Genomic DNA, 21,762 nt, shown 5'->3' on the forward strand with positions numbered 1-21,762 from the left:
GGGCTATGGGGCAGTGAGGCCGGAAGGGCGGACAACCTGGGGAGGCCAGGAGGGGGCTGATGCGGGGGTCTGGGGTGTGCAGGTCCGGGCCGAAGGAGGTCCCCGGCTCCCGGGGTGCACTGCGGCCGCACCCCGGGGAGGCAGGGCAAAGGTGCGAGACCCGAGCCGGCTCCGACCCTGCCCCGGGCCTTGGCTCAGCAAAGGGTCGGTTCCAAGCCGAGAGCCCAGGCCCCTGGGTTCCCGCCTCAGAGTGGCTGAGCCGCAGCTGCCGCTCTGGCCACCAGGTGGCGCCCACCCGCTGCCTCGCGGGCTCAGCCTCGCCTTCTGCGGGGTCTTGAGAGCAGGATCCGGGGGGTCCCGGGCTGCGCCGCACGCAAAGCACGCTCATTGGGTGGAAATGCGCGCCCATTTCCTGGGTCCTTTGCCCACCGCCCCATCCCAGCCGGCAGGGGAGCCCTGGGGGAGGGACGACCCCGCACTTCCCTCCCCTAGGCGGCAGAGGGAGAACAGCCAGGTCGCGGGCTGTCGCCCATCTTTGGAGTGACCTTGACCAAACCGCCCCCCCCCCCCCGGAGTCTCCGTTTCCTCCTGCGGGGGTGGAGGGCTTGGGGGCCTGAGGGCGCTCGAGGTTACTTCCCGAGCGCCGCGCCCCACCCCACCCTCCGCCCCCTGCGTTCCGTGGCTGTCCCTGCAGCCGGAGGGTCGGCGCCCAGGCCCTGGGGCCGGACGGCCCGCGCAGCTCGCCGTCCCGCGGTTTCTCCGCTGGGTTTTCTTCCCCGGGTGGAAGCGCTGCCAGCTCAGAGGAAGGAGGGAAGGGGCGAGTCGGGCGCGACAAGTTTCCTTGACTCCTCCTCCGCCGTGTCTCCCTCCCTCGCCAAGCCCAGCCTGTGAAAAGGAGTAACGCGCTCGCCAATGCCTGCGCAGCGCTGACTGCACCGTCCCGCGCCGCCGCTGCCGCCGCCAGGAGCAGAGCCCGCCTGGCCGCGCACACAGTGCGCCCGCAGCCGCCCGCCGCCAGGTGCCCGGCCCCGCCGCCGCGATGCCCTGCGCGCCCGGGCTGCGCGCGCTGTGGCTGTGCGCCGCGCTCTGCGCCTCCCCGTGCGCCCCCCAGCCCGGCCCGGCGCCGGCCGCCTGCCCGGCCCCCTGCCACTGCCAGGAGGACGGCGTCATGCTGTCGGCCGACTGCTCGGAGCTCGGGCTCTCCGCCGTGCCCCGGGACCTGGCCCCCCTGACGGCTTACCTGTGAGTACCCGCCGCGCGCGCGCGCCCCTGCGGCTCCCTCCTGTGCCTGCCGTGCCCCATTCTGGGGCACCTGCCAGGTGGGTGCCCTGCACATGGTCCTTGGCGAGGGCTCTCCCCTTCCAGTGCACTGCCCCCCGGAGCCGGGGTGGGGATTTGTTGGGGGGGGAGGCAGACTGAACTTCAGGCAAGCTGAGCGCTGGGCTTCTCTTCCCCGTCTCCCAGTCCCCCCCTCGCCCCGGACCCCACCCCCGACTTGTGAGCTCACTGAGGGAGCCCAGGCTGCAGGGGTGCCCCCCCCATCCCCCGCAGCTCTCAGAGCTGGAGGGACTGGGCCGTGTGGCCCTTGTCCTCCGAGAGTGCCCCGGAGGGTGCGTAAAGGTGACGCTGTGCGCTGGAGCAGGACAGCGGAGGGGGGTCCCGGCGGGGAGGAGGGTCGGTCCTCTGAGTGTCCAGGACAGCTGGGCTGACATGGCGCAGGCTGGGCGGCCCTGGTGGAGTGTCCCTGCAGCTGGCAGAGGGGCCCGACCCGCTCCCGCCCGCTCCGGAGGGGACCTGCCAGCACCCTGTCCCTCCGCGGAGGCCTCCTGGCTGCCCTGGGGGCCTCCCTGAAGCGGTGCCATGGGAGGTGCTGGTGGGGACGCCGGTTTGTTGCGGGCAGGCTGGAGGCTGGAAACCAGAGAACCGTTTCCAGAGTCCGGGTTGGGGTGAGACGCCTGGAGAAGGGGCCCTGCTGGGGCAGCTGTCCCCAGGACCGGCTCCTTCACCCTTTCTCCTCGGACCGGGCAGGTGGGAGGCTAGGGCCACCAGGCCAGGGCGGCGTCCCTGCCCCCACCCCCTGCAGCTTTCTGGCTTCGGGGCTGCGGGACCTGGGCGCTGTGAGGGAGGGGGGCTGGGGAGGTTTGCACGAGAGCCCCACGTGTCTGCTGCACCAGACGGAACCAAGGCGCTCGGCACGGGCACGTCCTGGGTGGGCGTGGAGGGCCCTGAAGGGCAGTCCTTGCCGGGACTGTCCTCCCGGCCTCTCGGCCTGGAGCTGGGGGGCCCTCTCTGGGCGCAAGGTGGGGGCCGGGGGCGGGAGTGGGAGGAGAGCCCTTCTGGTCCTGGCGCTGAAGGCAGGGTGCGCGGTGGGCCAAGCCCGGGAGGTGGGGGAACCCACGCAGCCGGCAGAGGCCGGCTCCGCCCCCCAGGGCAGCCCCACCTGCGCCCACGTTACGTGCCGGGGCGTGTGACAGCGGTCCTGTGGCTGGAGAGTTTGGGAACCGGCGTGGGGGCCGAAGACCCCTTTCCTGAGTTGAGGGGGCCGGGGGACACCTTCCAGGCAGAGGGGTCCGTCCCCTCCGGCACCTGCCTTCCTGGACCATCTTTTTCCAGGAAGAGCTTGGGGCAGGGAGGTGCATGGCCGTCCTGGGGGTCCGAGGGCCCCGTGGCCCAAGCTGGTAGAAGAGGAGAGATCTTGCTCGTTCTCATCCCCCCGACCCCCCGGGGCCCTGAAGGCCGCACCGGGGTCTCTGGAGGTGGGATCCTCCACCGAGCCGGTCTCCAGCCTCCCTGGGGCTTGGGGAAGGCCCCTCGGTCTCAGCACACGGCCTGTGCTTCTGGGGGTGGGAGAGGGACAGACGGTGGCCATGGGGGGATGCTGCCGTGGGCTCTGGGATGCGGGGGGAGGGGCGGCGGGAGAGCGCCGGTCCCCTGCCGTGGGCTGTGGAGGGGTCCCCTCTGCGAGGTGGATGCAGGGGTGTCTGGGCAGCCGGCCGGCCGGCCGGAGCAGGGCTCGGAGGAGGGGCCTTCTCTCTCTGCCCCTGGGAGAGCAGCCCAGGGACAGGCGGGGACGGGGCGTGGCAGAGGGGTCCCCCGAGAAGAGCCCGGCCGGGGAGGTCCCGGGGCCCTTCCCGCGCTCAGTGAGGTCGGGCTGTGGGAGTGTCGGAGGTGCCCGCTCGGGCCCCGCACCAGGCAGGCCAGCAGCACCCGCCGAGTGTCATGCAGGTTCACGTTTAACGGTGCGACCACAGTGCCCGGCCGTGTGGGCCACCCGCACCCTGGTCCCTCCCAGCTCTGCCACCCACTGGGAGTCACCGAACCCCTGGGCGCCTCAGCCGCTCGCCCGGTCCACGGAGGGAAGCGGGTGCTCGGGGCGTTACGGGAGGTCACGTCAGTCAGGGTGACTCTCGAGCAGTGGCCGCCACCGCCAGGCCTCCTGCGGGGTGTCCCACGCCGGAGAAGGGAGCTCCTGGGGTCCACCCGAGGGAGGGACCCTGAGCCCAGGGCGGGGGCGGCCCTCCAGGGAACAGGCCCCAGTTGGAGGGAGAGAGGGGTGGGCTGCCAGGCCCTGGTCTGGGCCAAGGCTGGGCTGTCCTGGGGGTGGGGGTCCAACCGGCTGGTGAACACTGGGGATGGGGAGGGAGGGAGTGGGCACTCGGGTCAAGGAGGTGAAAGGTGGGACTGATGGGCTGGATCGCAGGAAGTGGCAGGTGAGGGGGAGACCCCTCGAGGAGCCATGGACGGTGCCGCGGGGCACCGAGGACCTGGGGCCCCAGAAGTCCCCCGTGGGTCCTTGGCACCCCTCCGCGTCTCCAGCTCCTCTCGCGGGGCGCCGACCTCAGCCTCACCCACCTTGGTTCCGGGCAGGACGTCTCTTTGGGTCCAGCGGCCGGCCTTTGCCCCGACCTCCGGTCCAGAGAGGTGGCAGCCTGGCTCCCTGCTGGGTGGGGGCGGGAGGACGGGCCGCAGAGACGCACCGCCGGGCACGGGGCTCTCTCGGGTCAGCCCTCCTGCCGGAAGGGCGTCTCCGTGGGGCTGCTGGGCCGCCCTCCCTGGGGGGGGGGCCCGTCTGGGGCCCCTGGGGGACAGGGAGCCCCGGCCCTGGGGCTCGCCCGTCTGATGGTGACAAGGCCCCTCCCCGCGTCCCACCCGCGTCCGCACGGGGAGGGACAGGGGCACAGAGACAAGCACGCAGGGCTGTCCTCGGGCCGGACGGTCGAGTCGGGTCCCCCCGGCCCCACGTCGACCAGTGTCGGGAGGCGGATGGTGTGAGACAGGCCGCGTCTTGGGCGCCGGTTGGACGAGACCTGAGACGTCCACTCGCTGTGACCCCCAGCCCCCTGCCCGTCAGGCGCGGGGCAGAGGTGGGCGCCACTCCAGCGCCCGGCAGGCTGCTCACGACCTGCTCCAAGAAGGCCTGATGTCAACCCTGCCCGGGGTGCCGGGACCGGCGAGACGGAGGCAGGGGGCCCGGCCACAGCAGAGCTGTGCGCCCCTGGCTAGGTAACTGCCCCCTGGGACTCAGTTTCCCGGTTTGTACAAGGAGCTGGGCTGTGTGGGTCGCCAAGGGAGGGGAGTGAAGGGCTGGGCAGAGGGTCTGGTCAGTGTTGGGGCGAGCTCGGTCAGTGTCCCTATCGAGGTGGCCGAGGCCCGGGGCGTCAGTCCCGGCGGGCTTCCTGGAGGAGCCCTGTTCTGTGAAGGGCGTGGGGCTGGGCTGTGGGGGCGAGGGGGTCAGGGAGACCGAGGGGCTCCTTCGGGACCACAGAGCAGCTTCGGTTTTGTCCTGGCTGGTGTGGGGGTGGGCAGCAGGGGGCAGCGGACCCTGGCCTGCACCCCTCGCCCAGACGGCCCCGCTGAGCCTGTCCTGTGAAGGAGCAGAGGAACCTGGGGAGCGGGGTGTGTCCAGGGGTCGATGTGCAGGTGTCCATTTTCACCGCTGAGGCTGCCCCCATTCCTGACGCCTGAGCTGCAGCGCCCCCACCCCCTACTGGGGGTCTGTGAGCCCAGCTCCTGTTCCCCGTGTTGGTTGCTCGGCTCCCAAACTCTCCTGGACCTCAGCGCCCGCCCGCAGCTGTGGGGGGGCGGGGGACGCGAGTGTGGGAGAGGTGGGGAGCGGCCCCCTCGGAGCCTGGCCGGGCAGGGGACAGGAAGCCCCCGGGAAGGGAGCCGCTGGGGCGGCACCCAGACCGGGCGGCGGGAGGGAGGCAGGGAGGGAAGGGCCAGTTCCAGGAGCACATCCTCTGGGGCCTGTGCGCCCCCCTCAGAGGGCAGCCTGGGGGGCGGCTGGTGGAGGGAGAGTGGGGGCGGGGCCCGCACCCCAGTTCAAAGGAACGGCAGGAAACAGCCGTGGGCCAGAGAAAAGGGAAGCCTCGCACTCTGGCAGGGCGGGCGCGGGGCGCGGCCGGGCGGGGCGGCTGGCGGGGAGAAGAAAGCCATGCCCGGGGCGGAGCGGGCACCTGGCCCGGCCGCCCGCCCGCCCGGTCCCTGGGCGCTCAACCCCGACGGCCCCGCGCACGCTGAGCCCCCCCACCCCCACCCCCATCTGGACCGGTGCCCGCCAGGCGCTGCCGGCGGGGAGGCCCCCGTCCTGGCCCCAGGCGCAGGAGCTGTGCGCCTTTGGGGTCGTCCTTTCACCCGCCCAGGCCTCCTTCCTTCGCCTGGGAGTGGGAACCATGACGCGGGTACTGGGGGGCATAGGGGAGGGGCGGACGCGGCCACACAGCGGAGCCGGGCCGTCCACCTGGCCCCCCTGCCCTGGCCCCGCTCTCGGGTGCCGACGACTGGTATCGTCCCCCCCACACCTGCACTGCCAACGAGCCACAGGGCCGGCCCTGACCGGCGGGCTCCGGCTGCCAGGCCCTCTTCCTGGGCTTCCTTGGGGCGTCCGCCCGCCCCCCGCCCTCCGTCGCTGCTCCTGAAGCCGCCCCACTGACCTCGGGGGGAGAGGGCCTCTCCCGAGGGGGTCTGCGGGCGCCCGGCCCAGGATGCAGGACGGGCCCCTCCTCGCCCCGCCGGCCTGGCCCCTGGTGCTGGAGCTGCTTCAGAGAGGACGAGTCTGGGCGTCCGGTCCCTTCTGTCCGGGGCGTCCCCAGAGGCAGGATCCCTGGTTCTGTGGCACCGGAGTCTCCTCCGGTGGCCCCAGGAGAGGCCACGCAGCCAGGTGCCTGCGTTTGGGGTCCGTGCCTGCCCCGGGATGGGGTCCCCAAGGGGACCAGTGAGGGTCCCCTCGGAGCTCATCCCCGATGGGCTGGGAGCGGGGCCAAGGGCAGGGGGCCCTGTGGGGGCTGGGACACCTGGGAAGGCCCAGGGATAGGCGGGGTGCGGGGGAAGGTCCAGCTCCCCCTACCGTGCGGGGTGTGACAACTCTTCTAGCCAAACTGTCATTGGTTCTGACGCAGGGGCTGTTGGAGTGGGGGGACCCCTGGGTGCTGACCGCTCTCTCGGTAAGAAAGGGTTTCTCACGGCCATCCAGGCCTCTCTGCCCTTCAGACGTGGAGACTGGCCTCGGGAGGAGGCAAACACCCAGGACGCCAGACGTGGGCAGCGAGCGGAGAGTTATTTTGGAAGCAGAAGAGGGACCTGGCGGGGCAGCGCCGGGGCTGGCAGCGTGCCCCCCCGGAGCCGCGCCAGAGCAGGCACGGTGGCTGGCAGCCGGCGGGCAGGTGGGGGCTGGGCCCGGCCGCAGGGACGGGCGCCTGCAGCCCCGAGACTTCTTCCCGCGAGCCCACGGCGGCTTCGTCTCCCGTCCACCCTGGGAGGGCGGTGCCGGGGTCGTCCCCACCGTGCAGAGCAGGAGACCGAGGCCTTCAGGGGCGAAGCAGCCGGCCCCAGGCCACCAGCCGCGACCAGCAGACTGCGCTGCCTCTCGGGGGCTCAGCTCTGGGGGTCCCGAGCTCCGGGGTGGTGGGCCACACTCCAGGCTGTTAATCTCCAGATGGGACAGCCACTCAAAGCCGGTTCCTCCTTGCCTGTCTAGGTGGGCAGGAGCCGGTGGTTTTCCCTGCCCCCCTCCCGTCTGCCAGCTCTGGCCTCTGCGGTCCCTCTGGGGGGCTGCTCCAGGGGCAGGTGCGGCAAGGGGGTCCGGGCACAAGGCAGGAGCCGCCGCCCAGCTGATTCGGACCCCGAGATGGCCGTGGGGTGAGGGGCAGCCACAGGCCGGGCCCTGGGAGCCCGTGTGCTCCGTGGGGACCATCCTTTCTCCCTGTTGAAGTGGACAAGTTAATCCTGGTCCTCTTGGGAGAGTTTAGGGGGTCACCCCGCAAAGCCCTCCGCCTGCCAGTTAGCACGGCACGCCCCTGCCTGTCCCTCTGACCCGGCTCTGCCCCCAGACCCGGGGCCCCTCAAGGGCAGGGGCCACGCTGGCCCCTGCAGACTGGGAGCCTCCTGAAGGGTCAGGGCCTGCGCGCCCGGGGGCTCCTCACGCCCCTCCCACCCGCGCTCACCCACGCGCACGCACCTGGGGCCGTTCTCCGCCTGCTCCCGGCAGGGCCCCACCAGGTGCAAGGGCGCCTCCCCAACTCCAGACCTGGGGCGCCCCGGTGGGGTGGGGTGCCCGAGTGGGGTGGGGTGCCCGAGCGGGGTGGGGCGGGGATCAGGTGCCCGGGGATGCAGGCGGGGAGGCAGGAAGGGCTGTGAGCCAGTCCCTGCCTTTGTGGCGGCAGAGCCGGCCGGGAGGCCGGGGGAGACGAGGAAGGGGGGGGCTCTCGTCTGGGACAGAGGCCGAGAGAGGAACTGGGACGAGGCCTGGGTCCAGCCTCGCTCACTGGGCAGCAGGAACCCGGACGGCGGCCAGCTTGCCGCGGGCGGCCCGCACCCCAGCTCTGCCCCGCGGTGCCCGCTCCTCTCGTGAGCCGGGCCGCCCCAGAGACGGGGCTGCCTGGGGTCCCCGGGCTGAGAAGGGTCCCGGGGTCATTGCTCTGCCGCCGTCGTCTCGAAGTGCTCAGGAACTGCCTGAACGAGGGCCCATTTCCGGTCCGAGCCGGGCCCGTCCTCCCCCTCCCTGAGCCTCGTGTGTTTCAGCGAGAGTGGCCATCTCTTCTCCGGCCTCCCGTCCACGGGCCACACTGTCCAGTGAGGCGCTTCCTCGGGGTTGCCCTGTGGTCCCTCCGTGTCAGAGCCCCGACGGGTGCGGGCAGTGGGGGGAGGGCCACTGCCTTCTCAGAGCCCGCAGGACGGAGGCAGCAGCCGCCGACCCAGGCGCCCAGGGCGCCCCCACCGCTGGGCAGGAGACTGGGCAGCTGGGCCGGGCGCCCCTCGGCCTGAGGGTGGCCTCGGTGGGGACGAGGCCTCTGGGGGCACTTCCTGACTGTGGGTGGGCGGGGCGTGTCCGTATCCTGCGTTTGGGGGGCTCGGGGGGCCCGTGGGCACTGGGCTGCCCCGTCCGGGGCGCACTGGGCCCCGCCTTCTGCTCACCGTGGGGAAGGGCAGACTTTTTAATTTTTTCCAGTTACAGTCACACGCAGAACGGTGTTAGATGCCGGTGTGCCGCCGGGCGGACTCACTCTTCGGTGCCTCCGTTCCCTCACGTGCGGAGCAGGCGGGCGACAAGGGCCCGAGGGGGCTGCTGCGAGGGCGGGAGAGGCAACCTACAGAAGGACGCCCTCCCTCTCTCCCCCCCCAATCTCTCTCTCGGGTGCCTGACACACAGTAACGCTCGTGGGCGAGCCCGGGCTCGGGCTCGTGTATCCGTGTACCCGCTCCAGTGTTGAATGTATCGTTGACTGTATCCTTAGCAGCAGGCCCAGCTGTGCCGAGCGAGCGCTGGTGTTGGGGACCCAGATGCAGCCCCTGGGGGTGGGGGAGGTGGCACAGACTCGGAAACGGCCCCCTGCAGAGCGGCTGGCTGGGGTGCGGTGGGGGCGGCAGAGTCCTGGGGGGAGCGGGGGGGGGGTGTCCGTGGTAGATCTTCTCCGGTTTTGTCTGAAACATGTGGCAGCCTATTCTGGCTCTTCGGGGCCATGCACAGCCGGGCTGGGCCCGGAGACTGAGGCCAGGATTCGGCCTCTGCCGCCGGTGGCTGAGTATCTCCGGACGGGTCCTCCGGCGTCCCTGGCACTGAGTCCTGTGGGCTGACTGTCCCCAACCCCGGGGTCTCCTGCAGACAAATGACCCTGTGCGAACAGAGAGGCCGAGGGTCTGCCTCTGGAGAAGGGGCCCGAGGGAGGCCCCGGGGCGACCTCACGAGGGCGGTGCCTGGGTCCCCCGAGACGTGCATTTCCGCCCTGCAAGCCCGGCGGCCCCGGGCGGGGACAGGCAAGGCTGTCGCCGGCGCCTCCGCGGCCGGGTGTCCGGCCGGAACAAGGCCCCATTAACTGTGTGCAGCCAGCGGAAAGAGGAATGCCCACGCGCCCCCCGCCAGCGGACACCACGCCGGCCCCCGCCAGCCTCACTGCTGGCGGCCCCGCTCCGAACGCAGAAGCTGGGGTGCCCCCCCCGCCGCCCGGCCTCCACCTGCCAGGAACTGTTAGCCTCTCTGTCTGGGTCGGCATGAGGGTGCAAAGGCATCACGCTGTGGGGCCTGGGGACCTGCTGGGCTGGGGCTGGGGCTCAGGACGACCTCGGGCAGCCCTGAGGCCCCCGGCGTGCCTGGTGCCGGGGGACAGCCCCCAGGTCTTCCGGGGCTGGGGGTGAGGGTGGGGCGAGCTCAGGAGCTGGGTGTGGGGCCCCCTGAATCTTGCCGCAGCACCGGCCCAGGCAACGCCCCCCCCCCCCGCACACAGACCAAGGCCTGCCGCACCCCGCCACGCACTTCAGCGTCTGGCCCTTCGGGAGCGTGGTCACCGGGAGGCCCCCCCTGGGTCTGTCCTCCCTGGGTCCGCCCGTCAGGCCGTGGCAACCCTGAGGCTCCGCCCTGTGGCGGTCGGAGGGGAGCGAGCCGGCAGCTGCCCCTGCCTGCTCCACTTCCCTTTCCGCCTGGGCCTGGTCCCGAGGGGTCTGGGAGCGTCTGCCTGCCCTGGGGGCTGGGTGTGTGCACGGGACTCCCCACACCGCAGTGGCCTCCCTGTCCCCCGCTCCCTGCCCCCCCGCTCCCTGCCCCCAAACTAGGCCTTTAAGAGTCAGAGAAAGCAGCCCCCTTGGGGGCCTCTTCAGAGGAAGCCAGGAACGCCCCAGCCTGATTTAGAACACAAGGGCTGACTGAGATGCCTCCTCCTCCAGGAAGCTTTCCTTGGTGCTTCCACCCTGAGGAGGGTGGCCCGCCGTGTGCCCCTCGGCCCTGGGCTCACCTGGGTTCCAGCTCCCGTTGGCCCTCTGTCTCCCGTCTAGGCTGGGAGCCCCAGGACAGCAGGACCCCAGGCCAGGGCTCCCCGGGGTCCTCAGGGCGGGCCCACGCGCCTGGCAGGGCGCGCTCACTGGGGTGGGGGCCCGAGCGAAGAAGTGCAGGACTGGCCAGGGTCGGGCGTGCGGAGCAGGGCGGCCCGGGCTGGGGCACGGGCGCTCACCTGCGGGGGTGGGGGAGTGGGGGCGCGCTGGGACGGAGGGCGGCCCCTTCAGCGCTGGCTGGCACTCACCTGGCTCCAGGGCAGGCTGAGGTGTGGCCCCCGGCCCAGACCGCTGTGGCAGCGGCGAGGGGGGAGCCGCGCCGGGGGCCTCTCCGCTGCCAGCCCGCCCGCCCGCGGCCAGGCAGGGCTCCCTCAAAGCGAGACGTCTGTTTGTAAACCCGTCCCCCGAGGAGCTCTGCCTTCTCTGTGCGTGCTCTTTATTTACTTTTCCAAGGAGAACACTCCTTTTGAAAATGTCCACCCAGCTTCCCACAAGCGGAGGCGCTTGGACGTAGGGGCCGTCCGGGGCCTGGGCGGGGAGAGCGCCGGGGACGCCGGCTCCGGGGGCCCCTGGGCCTGGCGCTGGCCCGGCTCCCGAGGTAGGTCCGAGGGGACGGAGACCGGCGGTCTGCGTCGAGGGAGTTCCAGGCTGGCAGGCGAGAGAGCGACCGCCTGCATGTGCTCGGGGGTGGGGCACCATGGGGAGGGGCTGACCACTCGGGAACCCTGTGACGGCGTGCAGGGTGCAGGGCAGTCTGAGGACACCAGGGCCTCTGGACGAGCCGGCAGACTGCAGCCGGCATTTGTTAAGCACCTACTATGTGCTCGAGACCGAGAGACACAGAGCAGTGAGTGAGGTGCAGGCGGCACGTGGCAGTGAGCGAGCCGTTTCGGTTCCGTGCAGTGTGGTCCACAGGGGCCCTGGCGGCTGGCCCCGGTCCTCAGAGAGCAGAGAGGACCTTCCCCCTCCCGCCCGGCTTTTCTGACCAGCCTCGAACTTTAGTTGAACACACGTCCCGAAGGGGGGCCCGTGGCCGGTGCAGGCGTGACGCCGCCGCAGAGGCCGAGCACACTCGTGTAGCCAGACCCGGGCCCCGAAGCAGACGGCCGAGCCTTGGCGGCTGACCGTCTGGTGGCCGCCTGGTGCATTTCTGACGGTCATGGACGCGGGACTGGAAGTCCTGGGTCCCGCCAGACCCGGGAGCCGCCTCTCCTGGTGCGGCCAGGTCGCTGGCCAGGGCTGGAGTGGGAGGAGCGGCCACACGGATCAGACCTCTGCCCGTCACCGCGCGGTTCCCAGCAGTGCCCACGGCAAACCGGGGCTGAAAGCCTCAGAGATGGACTCTCTGACCCTTGGTGGCCAGAAGCCCGGGGCCAGGCCGTCCCCCAGCGGTGCCCACGGCGGAGCCTCGGTGCGGGAGGGGTGGGGAGCTCTGCACAGGCCCCCTCCTCCGCCGCCGGCGGCCAGGCCCCCTGCCGGCGTGTGGCCTCGTCACCCCCGTCCCTCCCATCTCCGCCTCCTGCGCTGTGGGTCGCTCTGCACGTTTCCCGTCAGAGTCCTCGTCACTGGGCCTGGGGGCCACCCGAATAACCGAGACGCTTTCCTCGTTTTGGAACCTGCTCTTATCACACCTGCAAAGACCCTTTTCCCAAGCAAGGCCAGAGTTGCAGGTTTGGGGTTTAGGACAGGACACACCTTTTGGGGGGACGCCCATTCCGCCAACGGCATCACCCCTCCTGTCATCCTGAGCACCCCGGCTCCATCCCGCCCTCTGCACCCCTCTCTCGGGCCCCTTTCTGACGGTCTCTCTGTCCCTCTGGGCTACCACGGGCCCCCTTCCTCCAGGAAGCCCTCCCTGACTGCCTGTGCACCTCAGGCACTTGAGATCCCTCCAGCCCCACACTCGAGGTTCTGTCCCACCGTGTCTGCGGGTCTGAATCAGCCCTCAGAGGGCGGCTTCCTCGGGGCAGGCAGGGTCTCCTCCTCCCCCCCTTGGCAGGCGCTCACACACTCTCAGACGCACCCTCCCTGGACGGAGCTCGGCCAGCCGGGGCGCACAGGGTACCGGGGACAAGGAGCTCCGGCCGCAGGCACCTTCCCGGCAGCCTCCAGGCTAGGGCACCGTGCCCAGGGACAGCCCAGGGGCCAGTCCTTCCCCGTGGCCTCTCTCCCCCAGACGCTGGGGGGTGCCACACAAACAGAGCCGGGGAGGAAGGGCGGGGGGAGGGGGGAGGAGCTGGGGGCGGGGAGCCCAGACCTTTGCCTTTCCTTGGAGGAGGCCAGGGAGACAGCATGCCTCTGGCTAAGGGACTGGGCCAGACACCAGAAGATCAAAGGCCCAGAAGATCAGGGCTGGGCAGGTGGCATTCAAGGGGAGGCGCCGAGGAGCGGGAGCGGCAGCTGCACCTTCCAAGGGCAGGGCTGACCCCAGACGCCCTCCCCGAGACACCCCCACCCTGTGGGACCCCGAGGCAGGGCCCTGGGGGCGGAGCGACGGCAGGGGAGGGGCCCCCGGTGGGCACCACGGGGACCCCCTCACATACTAGCGCCCCCCTGTAGCCCTCGAGACCGGTCCCTCCCAAAGAACGTGTGTAACAGTTTCTGGGGGCAGAAGCTGAGGCCCGGAGCGAAGGCAGCTGCTCGGGGCTGGGGCTGGGGCTGGGGCTGGGGCTGGGGCTGGGGCCGGGCCGCACGCTGGCCCATGGACGCCCGGACCAGGACCCACGGCAGTGCCCAAAGGCCCTGGCCCAGCTGCAGCAGGACGGGCCGAGACTGGAGGGCGGCAGGGCTCCCTGCTGGGCGGGGAGGTCATCCTAGACCCCTAGACCTGGGACCTCGTCTCCCTGCAGCCCCATGAGCAAACAGGCGGGGGGTTGGGACCAGCGCCCGTGGTTGGGGCACCACCCAGAGGGGAGGATGGAGGTGGCAGCACGAGGGAGGGGCCCCAGGAGCGTGCTGGGCCTGGGCTGTGGTGCCTGGGTGGGGCGGGGAGCAGAGGTGCTGCGCAGGGGGGCTGCCCAGCTGGGCACGAGGGTGGTGCTCTTGGGGGGGCTTGCAGGAGGGAGCCGCGCTGGGGCAGCTGTCCTTGGTGGCCCCGGGTGCTGGGCTCTGGGCCGCTTGTGGGCTCAGGTGCGCCCCTGGGGTTCGGCGGGTCTCTGCCTCTCGGCGCGTGAGGATGGGGCCACAGCCCCTGTGTCCCGCGTTTCCCTTTCAGCTGGTGGGAGCTGGTGCTCCACGCCCCGGCCCGAAACGGGGTGAACAGAGACTGAGGAGGTGCCGGGGCTCTGCCCCCTGCAAATCTCGGTCGTGGGGGAGGGACGGAGGGACGAGCGGTGGGTGGGCGCCGTCTGGTGCTTGGGCCTCAGGGGGACCTTGATTTTTTAAAAAGTTTTAAAAAGATTTTTATTTATTTTTAGTGAGGAGGGAGAGGGAGGGAGAGAGGAAGAGACACATCACTGTGTGGTCTCCTCATGCGCCCCCTACTGGGGGCCTGGCCCACAACCCAGGCCTGTGCCCTGACTGGGAATGGAACTCGTGACGCTTTGCTTTGCAGGCCGGTGCTCAGTCCGCTGAGCCACACCAGCCAGGGTGGGACCTCGATGTGGCTGAGCCCATCTGTGAAATGGGTCGGTGCAGCCTTTAGCTCTGTGTCTGCCGCACCCCCCTCCCAAGGCAGCTCCTGAAGACCCTCTGCGCCCCCCGCACCCGCTGCCTCCCAGTCCCGTGAAGAGGGCCCTCGCACCGAGCGTCCGAGCGCTGCCAGGGGTGGCGGGTGGCACGGGGGCTCCTGGGTGACGGGGGCTCCTGGGTGTGCGCTCTGTGGGTGCGGGGGCGGGGCGGGGGGAGGACAGGCTCGGGCCGCCGTGGGAGAACAGCTCCCACCGGGGCGTGGGCGTGGGGGCATCGGGGAGGGCCTTTCCCCGCCTCCGCCCCGCGCCCTGGCCCTCTGTCTGGCCGAGTACAGGCTGCAGGGCCGGGGGCTTCGGCGGAACAAACGGAGCTGCGGTCGCACACGCAGAAGGGGCTCCACCGCCCGCCCTGTGCGCCCCCGTCCCCCTCCCCGGGGAGCTCAGGTGCGTCCTGACCCGAGGGGAGGTCGCAGCCCTCCTCCAAAGGGCCTCACGTCCGGTGGGGCAGCTGGAGCCGCAGCCCCACGCAGACAGGGCGCCCGCATCGCACACACGGGAGGACCTGCCACGCCACGGGCGACGGTCCCCGAGTCCGGGGGTCTTCCGGCCAGGGCCACGAGCATCCCCCTCCCTCTCTCCCCTCGCACCCGGCTTTGAGGAGTGCCCCCCCCGCCCCTGAGCTCTGGGCTCGCCCGGTGTCCTGCCCCCACCCCTCTGGCTCGGTCTGACCTGCACAGGCCTCACCTGTGCCCGGTGACTGGAGGGACCTTCCGTCCCCTCACCAAGGACCCCCGTCCAGATGCCAGCCCGCCCTGCCCGCCCCTCCAGCGTCTGGCTTGCTGCCCCCCATGACCCGCCCCCCCAGGCCTGCCGGGACACTCTCGTCACAAACGAGGGAGCCAGGCCGCGGCCAGGTCGCGCGGCAGCTCCTTCAGGTAAAGCGCAGCTCTGGCCCCACCTGTGTGGCTCAGGGGCTGGGGCATCCGCCTGCGAACCGAAGGTCTGTGGGTTCGATTCCCGGTCAGGGCTCGAGCCTGGGCTGTGGGTTCGATCCCCAGCTGGGGAGCCTGCAGGAGGCAGCCAACCCGGGTTTCCCGCTCTCCCCCCCCCCGCCGGAACCAGTAAGTGTCTGTGTCTATTGGGAGTTAGAAACGGCACCCTGGGCAAAGCCCCGGAGAGCCCCTGGCGCTGCTGTGTGCGTGGGGACAGAGGCAGGCTCTCCTGCTCGGAGACGTGGGCAACCGCAGCCGCCCGAGAGGACCTGGCACCAGCGGACCGTCTGGAACCTCAGGGTGGGCAGCTCTGCTCAGGCGGGGCCCAGAGGCGGGGGCCAGTGGGGAAGGAAGGGCCCGGTCCAGGGGGACCGACCCCTGCTGGGGTCGACCCCTCGGGTGACTGTGCCCGTCTCTGACCGGTTCCTTGGGGCAGCCTGAGGGCGTGCGGCCAGAGGAAGGTGCCTCCCACTCGGGGCCGCCTGGACGGGCACCGCAGGGGGAGGTGCAACCTCAGCTCGGGTGCCGCCAGGCCTCCTGCAGCGGTGGGGGCGTGCGCACAGGAAGGACGCTCCCTCCCCGGGGTGAGGTGGGGTCTCTCCGGGGCCGTCCACCTGCGCTCAGGTCTGGGAATGGCTGGGGCGGGCGCCCGCCCCTCCTGGCCGCCCCGTCCCCTCGCCCCTGCTGGGCTCTCTCTGTGCCCCGCTCCCTGGGGACGCTGAGCCGCCTCCCCCGCGGCACGAGGGCAGGACTGCGTCTGTGGGGTGTTCACGGTGTCGGGGGTGGGGTCTGACCGAACGGGCACTGGGTAAGTCCTCTCCTTGAAGAAGGTCGCGGTCACGCAGGTCTTTTGACGCGGGCTGCCGTGGGCCAGTGCACCCTGAGGCATCCCCCTGAGCACCGTTGGGTGCACTGTTAACTCAGGTGGTTCCCGCCGCGACCCTTTGAGGCAGGTGCTGCTGTCACCCCGGGTCACAGGCCAGAAAACGGAGGCTGGGAGGCGTCGGGGGCGTGACCAGGGTGGCACGTGGCGGGAGCTCCGTCGCCGTCCCCGAGGGAGTGGGCACCCGGCAGTGTGGGCACTCAGGGCACTGCCCAGCTCCGCCTGGGACAGGCCTCGCGGCGTGGTGACCTGGGGCAGAGCCACGCCAGGGACAGGGGCTGGCTTCTTGGTCGCTCTGACCGCCCTGCAGCTGGCTGCAGAGTCGGCCCCCGGAGCAGCCCACAGGGGGCCTGGGTCCCGGGCCTCTGCTGCGGCCGGGTGGGGACAGCCGCCCTGGAACCCACAGGAGCGGCTCACAGAACAGCTCCCCGCGGTCCTGGTGGCGGGCCAGGTCGCCGTGGGGGACGGTCTCCCCTTCCCCACCCCTCAGTTCCTGCCCCCGGCCCCCCAGGCCCCCCCTCTCGGCACACCTGCTCCTGGTCTCCATGGCGACACCGCCTCGCCCAGCCGCCTGGGTGGTCCGGTCGCCTCACAGGGCGAAACTCCGAGAACATTTTCCTGACACGCAGCCAGAAACCCCACTTCCCGCGCCCAGGGCCACGGCTCGCCTCACCGCCTCCCGCCAGCCCTGCCCGGCCCTCGCCCAGGGCTGCGTGCCCCCCAGAGGACCCGGGGCTGCTGGACGGGGCAGCCGCCCACCCTCGCACCGCAGGTCGGGCCGTGGAGAGGCGTCTGCCGTCGGAAACTGGGGAAGAACCCAGACGCAGCGGCAGAGGTCTGAGCCGAGGACCAAGGGCCTCGTGTGGCTGCAGGGCTGGAGCCGTGTGTGCATGTGTACACGGGGGAGCACACACGTATGTGCATGCGTGTGCCTCCGAGAGGCTGCAGGGTGACGGTGGTGGACCGGCGTGTGTCCCGGTGTCGGCTCCAGCTCAGCCACACGTGGGGCCCGGGGCTGGTGTCGCCGAGCCACCGGGACTGCTTCCCCGGGACGGGGGGGGGGGGGTGGGGGGGGCGGACCCGAGGCCAAGAGAAGGTCGCGCAGCCTAGGCTTTCCGGCCCACGGACGAGACCCCGCCCAGCCCACACCAGTCTCCCAGTGACGCGCAGACGCTTCGAGGGAGGTCGCGGCCTCCACCCGGCCGGCGCTCTCACACGCACGTGCGCAGATGCACTCGTGTGTGGCGTGACACGCACACGCCCCGCCCCCACAGCACAAGTGCACCCGAGAGCTCGGGTGTCCCCACACGCGGCCCCTGACAAACACGCCCCGTCTGCACAGCCCCGGGGTCAGGGCGCCCAGGGGTCAGGGCGCCCAGGGGTCAGGGCGCCCTCTTGCTCCGGCTCCGGGCCGGGCCGGCAGGTCCGAGCCGCGGTCGCTGCCGCACAGGGACACCCCCCTTCCAGCGCAGACCCTCCACCTCCGCAGGACACCCCCCTGAGCCTGCCCCGGCGCGGCCCCCCACAGCAGGCCCCCCCACAGCAGGGCCAGTGGGGCCCTTAGCCTCCTCCCCAGGCACCCCCCATCACCTCGGAGGCCCCCCGGGGAAGCCTCCGACCGCCCCTCCGCACCGCCCCCCTTGGCACCAGCCTCGCCCCTTCGCCTTCTGTGACAGGGCCAGGCTGCGTGGGGCTCCGCGCCCCGCCCTGCGCCCCCGCCCCTCCGAAACCCACCCTCTTCCGCGGAGCCCTGGCTGGGCTGCATTGTCTCGGGACAGGATGTGGGGGTGGGCCGGGCAGGGCCCCACCCCCAGGGGAGAACAATGAGGCCGCTGCTCCTGGGGGGTGCAGGGGCGGGGCCTGGAGCCACATCAGAGGAGTGCCCCCCGCCCCAGGGACGGCTGAGTGAGGAGCCCTGAGTCACCGGCCCGCGCTGTCGTCCTCCGGCTCCTGTGCGGGCACGCTCAGAGCGCTGGGGAGAGGCAAACACTTGGAGGAGATCCGTGTGCAGCGCCCAGGCTGGCGCGGGGAGGCCCTGGCACACCCCGGGGCCGAGGCACCGGCTCTTCTGGGCCACCCGTCCCCGCTCTGCCCGGGGCCCCTGCCTCTCCACACCCCCCCAGGACCCAGACGGGCGGGACCTGAGGGCCCAACCCCGGCTCGGAATCCATCGGCGACCACTGTGGGCGCCGCTGCGGAAGGGTGGCCGCCGGCACGCCCGGGCCCTCCTCCGAGGGGGCCAGTCTGCACGGGGAGCAGGGGGCACCCAGGGCCCGAAGCAGCCGGGCTCCGCGTGCCAGGCCCCGGGCTGTGTGCGGTCCGAGGCGGGCTTCGTCGCAGAGTAACGGGTCCTGGTGCAGGTCGGAACTGGGCTCCCGCGCGTCCCGCCGTCTCCAGCCCACCGTGCCGAGCCGGCACACTGGGCACATGCGTCTCTCATGGGGAGGGAGGCCCCGAGATTGTGGGGAGAAGGGGTCTTGGGCCCCCAGGGAGGGGCCGGCAGTGGCCAAAAGTCCCAGACAGGAGGGCCCGGGTGTCGGGCACACGCGTGTGGCCTGAGACCCCGCCGCCCCCCAGGCACACACGGGAAAATAAAACGCTAACTCCGGCGGGACTGCCGACCAGCCAACCCCGTGGCCCCGGCCCCTCCCCCGCCTCCCGGGCCTGCCGGGCTGGGACGGGCGTCCATGGCCCCCCAGGGGCAGGCGGGAGGACGGGCCGAGTGCGAGTGTCCGGCCGCCCGTGAGCAGCGGTGCATGGGATCCCTCCGAGGCCCCGAGCGCCTGAGCCCCTTCCTCCCGCCTTCGAGGACGAAGCGACCGAGGGTCCCAGTGGCTCACGGCCTGCGGCCGGACGGGCAGGAGCAGGGGAGCCTGGGTCCAGCGCCTCGGGGGGCAGCGCTCGCAGCTCCCTCCTCTCCGTCCCCTCGCGCGTGAAACGGGGGCGGCAGCGGCCCCGCCCGCGTGGGGGGGTCACCGGCAGGTTCCCCGGGGAGGGTCGGCCGGACTAGTCGGCGCAGACGGTGCCAGCGGGAGGGTTTCCCGCAACACGCGCCTCACAGGTGTGACACAGACGCCCTCACAGGTGTGACACGGACGCCCTCACAGGTGTGACACAGACAGACGCCCTCACAGGTGTGACACGGACGCCCTCACAGGTGTGACACGAGCCCTCACAGGTGTGACACCGACGCCCTCACAGGTGTGACACGGACGCCCTCACAGGTGTGACACAGACAGACGCCCTCACAGGTGTGACACCGACGCCCTCACAGGTGTGACACAGACAGACGCCCTCACAGGTGTGACACGGACGCCCTCACAGGTGTGACACAGACAGACACCCTCACAGGTGTGACATGGACGCCCTCACAGGTGTGACACCGACGCCCTCAGGTGTGACACGGACGCCCTCACAGGTGTGACACCGACGCCCTCACAGGTGTGACACGGACGCCCTCACAGGTGTGACATAGACAGACGCCCTCACAGGTGTGACACAGGTGCCGGCCCGGGCTCACAGGTGACCTGGGCGGGGCGGGTGTCTGTCCTGCCCCTCGGGGACTGGGCACCTTCTGTGACCTGCCCAGAGGCCGCAGCCTCTTCCGGTTGGAGGTTGGGGGGGGGACAGCCGACAGGACCGAGACTGGCTGGGGCCTTGGAGGGCGGCGCCGGCCCCGGCTCTGGGCTAGAAGGTCGCTCACGCCACGCGTGGGAGCCGTAGGGGCACGCCCTGGAGGTCGGGACAGCAGGGAGCTCTGTGCCTCGGTTTCCCCCCTGGCACAGAGAGGGCCTGTGTGCAGCGGGTGGCCCCCCGTCTCCCGTCCTGGAGCTCTGTGGGTCCCTCTGGGTCCCCCCCGTGCATGGAGGTCAGCTTCCGTCGGGGCCCTGGTCAGAGCCAGCGCCCAGGTCCACGCAGGCGGGAGGCCGCGGGGGCGACACAGACCAGGGAGAGGATGCCCCCTGGGCCCCGAAGGCCCGAATTGGCCAGCGGCCACTTGGGCTGGCTCCGGCCATGGGCCAGCGTCCACGCTGGGGTGCGCTGCGGCCATCACAGCCCCGTCTTCTCCCCACGCAGAGACCTGAGCATGAACAACCTCGTGGAGCTGCAGCCCGGCCGCTTCCGCCACCTGCGCTTCCTGGAGGAGCTGTGAGTGGACGCTGCCCGGGGGCAGGGGGGGGCACCTCGGACCGCTGGCCCGCTCTCGGGACCCAGACCGGGCGCCCCTCCAGAGCGAGGGGCCGGGAAGTGGACCTTGGGGGCCCGGTGTCTGCTGACACCCGGCCCAGGCGGGAGCCCGAGGATGGCCTGGCCATGAGGGGCCACGTGGTGTAGAAACTCCAAACTCCTGTTGGTTCCCCCACCCCGCCGAGACCGGCTCCTCGTGGTGCCCCCCCTCCTTTCTGCTGACACCCACCCCTCGCCTGGGAGGTCACCCCACCCATCCAGCCACTGGCCGCTCCCGAGACCGGGGGGCTTTTTCTGGGGGGATTCTCCCTCACCCCTCTCCCCGGTTCCCACTGCTGCTGCCCCGGACGGCCCCTCGCCTCCGGGCATCGCTCCGGCCTCTGGCCGGCAGACCCCTGCCCCGCTCGGGGTTCTCCGCGCACACACCTGGGGCGCCTCTCACCAGCTCCGAGCCCCCCTGGCCGGCCTGGCTCCGCCAGGCCAGCCCGGCCCCCACCCCTGGGCCACTCCTGCGCCCGAGCAGGTTTCCCCTCCAACCTGGCAGGTCCATCTTCCCCTCCACGGGGCATCACGAACAGGGGACCCGCCCAGGGCAGTGCCCGGCCTGCCCACCCCGCCCCGCCCTCTCCCAGCCCCCTGTCCCGCTCAGGCTGGTTTCTGCACCGGCAGGGTCCCCGGGGAGCCACCGGGTTCGCTTCAACTGTGCAAACGGCCGCTCCCGGCCCTGGAAACATTCACCGTTCCACATCCGCCCCGCCCCCGACAGGCCTCCCCAGGAGCCTGCATGGCCAGCCCCGGCCAGACATAGCGTCTCCCTCACCCTGGGGCCGAGAGGGGGCCTGTTGTTGTGACAGGCGGCTGCAGGTGTCCTGGACAGGAGACGAGAGAGGGACCCACCTGCTGCCCTCGGGGGGGGGGGGCTGTGGGGGGCAGGGAGGCCGGTCCCCAAAGGAGGTGGCCGTGGAGGGGATGTCACCCGGGCCCTGGGAGCCCTGTGGCCTGAGGGCAGGGCCAGACCCCTGTGAGTCACAGTCCCCCCCCACCGAGATTTGGGGGGACGACAGGCACCCCACAGGGAGGCCGAGAGAGTGAAGGGGGTAGACATCGTCGCCCCGGAAAGCGGGAGTTAGCCCCACGTCCCCTCTGCAGGCCCCATGGGCTGGCGGGCCCCCTCTGCAGCCCCCACGGGCTGGCGGGCCCCCTCCGCGGGTCCCCGGCCGGCGTCACACCCTCCGCTCTGGTTTGCAGGCGTCTCTCGGGCAACCGTCTGTCGCGCATCCCGGGAGGAGCGTTCTCCGGCCTGCACAGCCTGAAGATCCTGTGAGTGAGTGGCCTTCCCGCCCACCGGCCGCTGCAGGCGAGGCTGGGGAGCCAGGGCCCGGGGAGGCCCCGCCCCGCCTCTGTCTGTCACCTCTGCCTGCACCCCCCCGTCTGCACTTCCTGTCCGAATCGCTGCTTCCGCCTGTGCGTCCGTGAGCTCGTGGCTTTGTCTGTGCCGGACGGGATGGTCTGTGGCTGCGTCTCCCCCGCGGCCCCGGGAAGAGCAGGCCGTCCTGGTTTCTGATGTGAGCGATGCCCTGAGTGAGGGTCTCTATGGGGCCGGCCGGGACCCACCCCGGCGCTGTCCCCGAGACTCGGCCGGGGCGGACAGCCGTCTGCGGAGGGAGTGTCCACACGCAGTCCTCGGCCAGCGTCCTCCAGGGCCCCCACCCAGGCCTCCGTGGCTGCTGTGCTGAGTCCTCTCAGTGCGAGCCTGACCCTCCACCGGGCATCAGGCTTCCTTGTCCCGGCTCCTGGCACTCGGCCTTGA

At 71.8% G+C, this 21,762-nt stretch overlaps 1 protein-coding gene across 4 annotated transcripts in view; it reads left to right on the top strand.

The window, feature by feature from the left end:
* The first annotated feature begins 815 nt into the window (after window positions 1-815).
* Window positions 816-21,762, top strand: part of LGR6 (leucine rich repeat containing G protein-coupled receptor 6) — a 65,265-nt gene continuing 44,318 nt past the window's right edge. For 3 of the 4 annotated variants that reach the window (XM_045860868.1, XM_045860858.1, XM_045860848.1), the window contains exons 1-3: window positions 816-1,242; window positions 19,842-19,913; window positions 21,201-21,272. In XM_045860868.1, coding sequence (XP_045716824.1) covers window positions 1,040-1,242; window positions 19,842-19,913; window positions 21,201-21,272 — 347 coding nt within the window. In that variant the 5' untranslated portion in view covers window positions 816-1,039. Of the gene's footprint in view, window positions 1,243-19,841; window positions 19,914-21,200; window positions 21,277-21,762 lie in introns of those variants that run through there. The other variant, XM_045860877.1, reaches the window with a different exon arrangement.

Source organism: Phyllostomus hastatus, unplaced genomic scaffold (assembly GCF_019186645.2).
Source record: "Phyllostomus hastatus isolate PE091 unplaced genomic scaffold, TTU_PhHast_1.1 phas_contig_148, whole genome shotgun sequence".
NCBI classification, from domain to species: domain Eukaryota; kingdom Metazoa; phylum Chordata; class Mammalia; order Chiroptera; family Phyllostomidae; genus Phyllostomus; species Phyllostomus hastatus.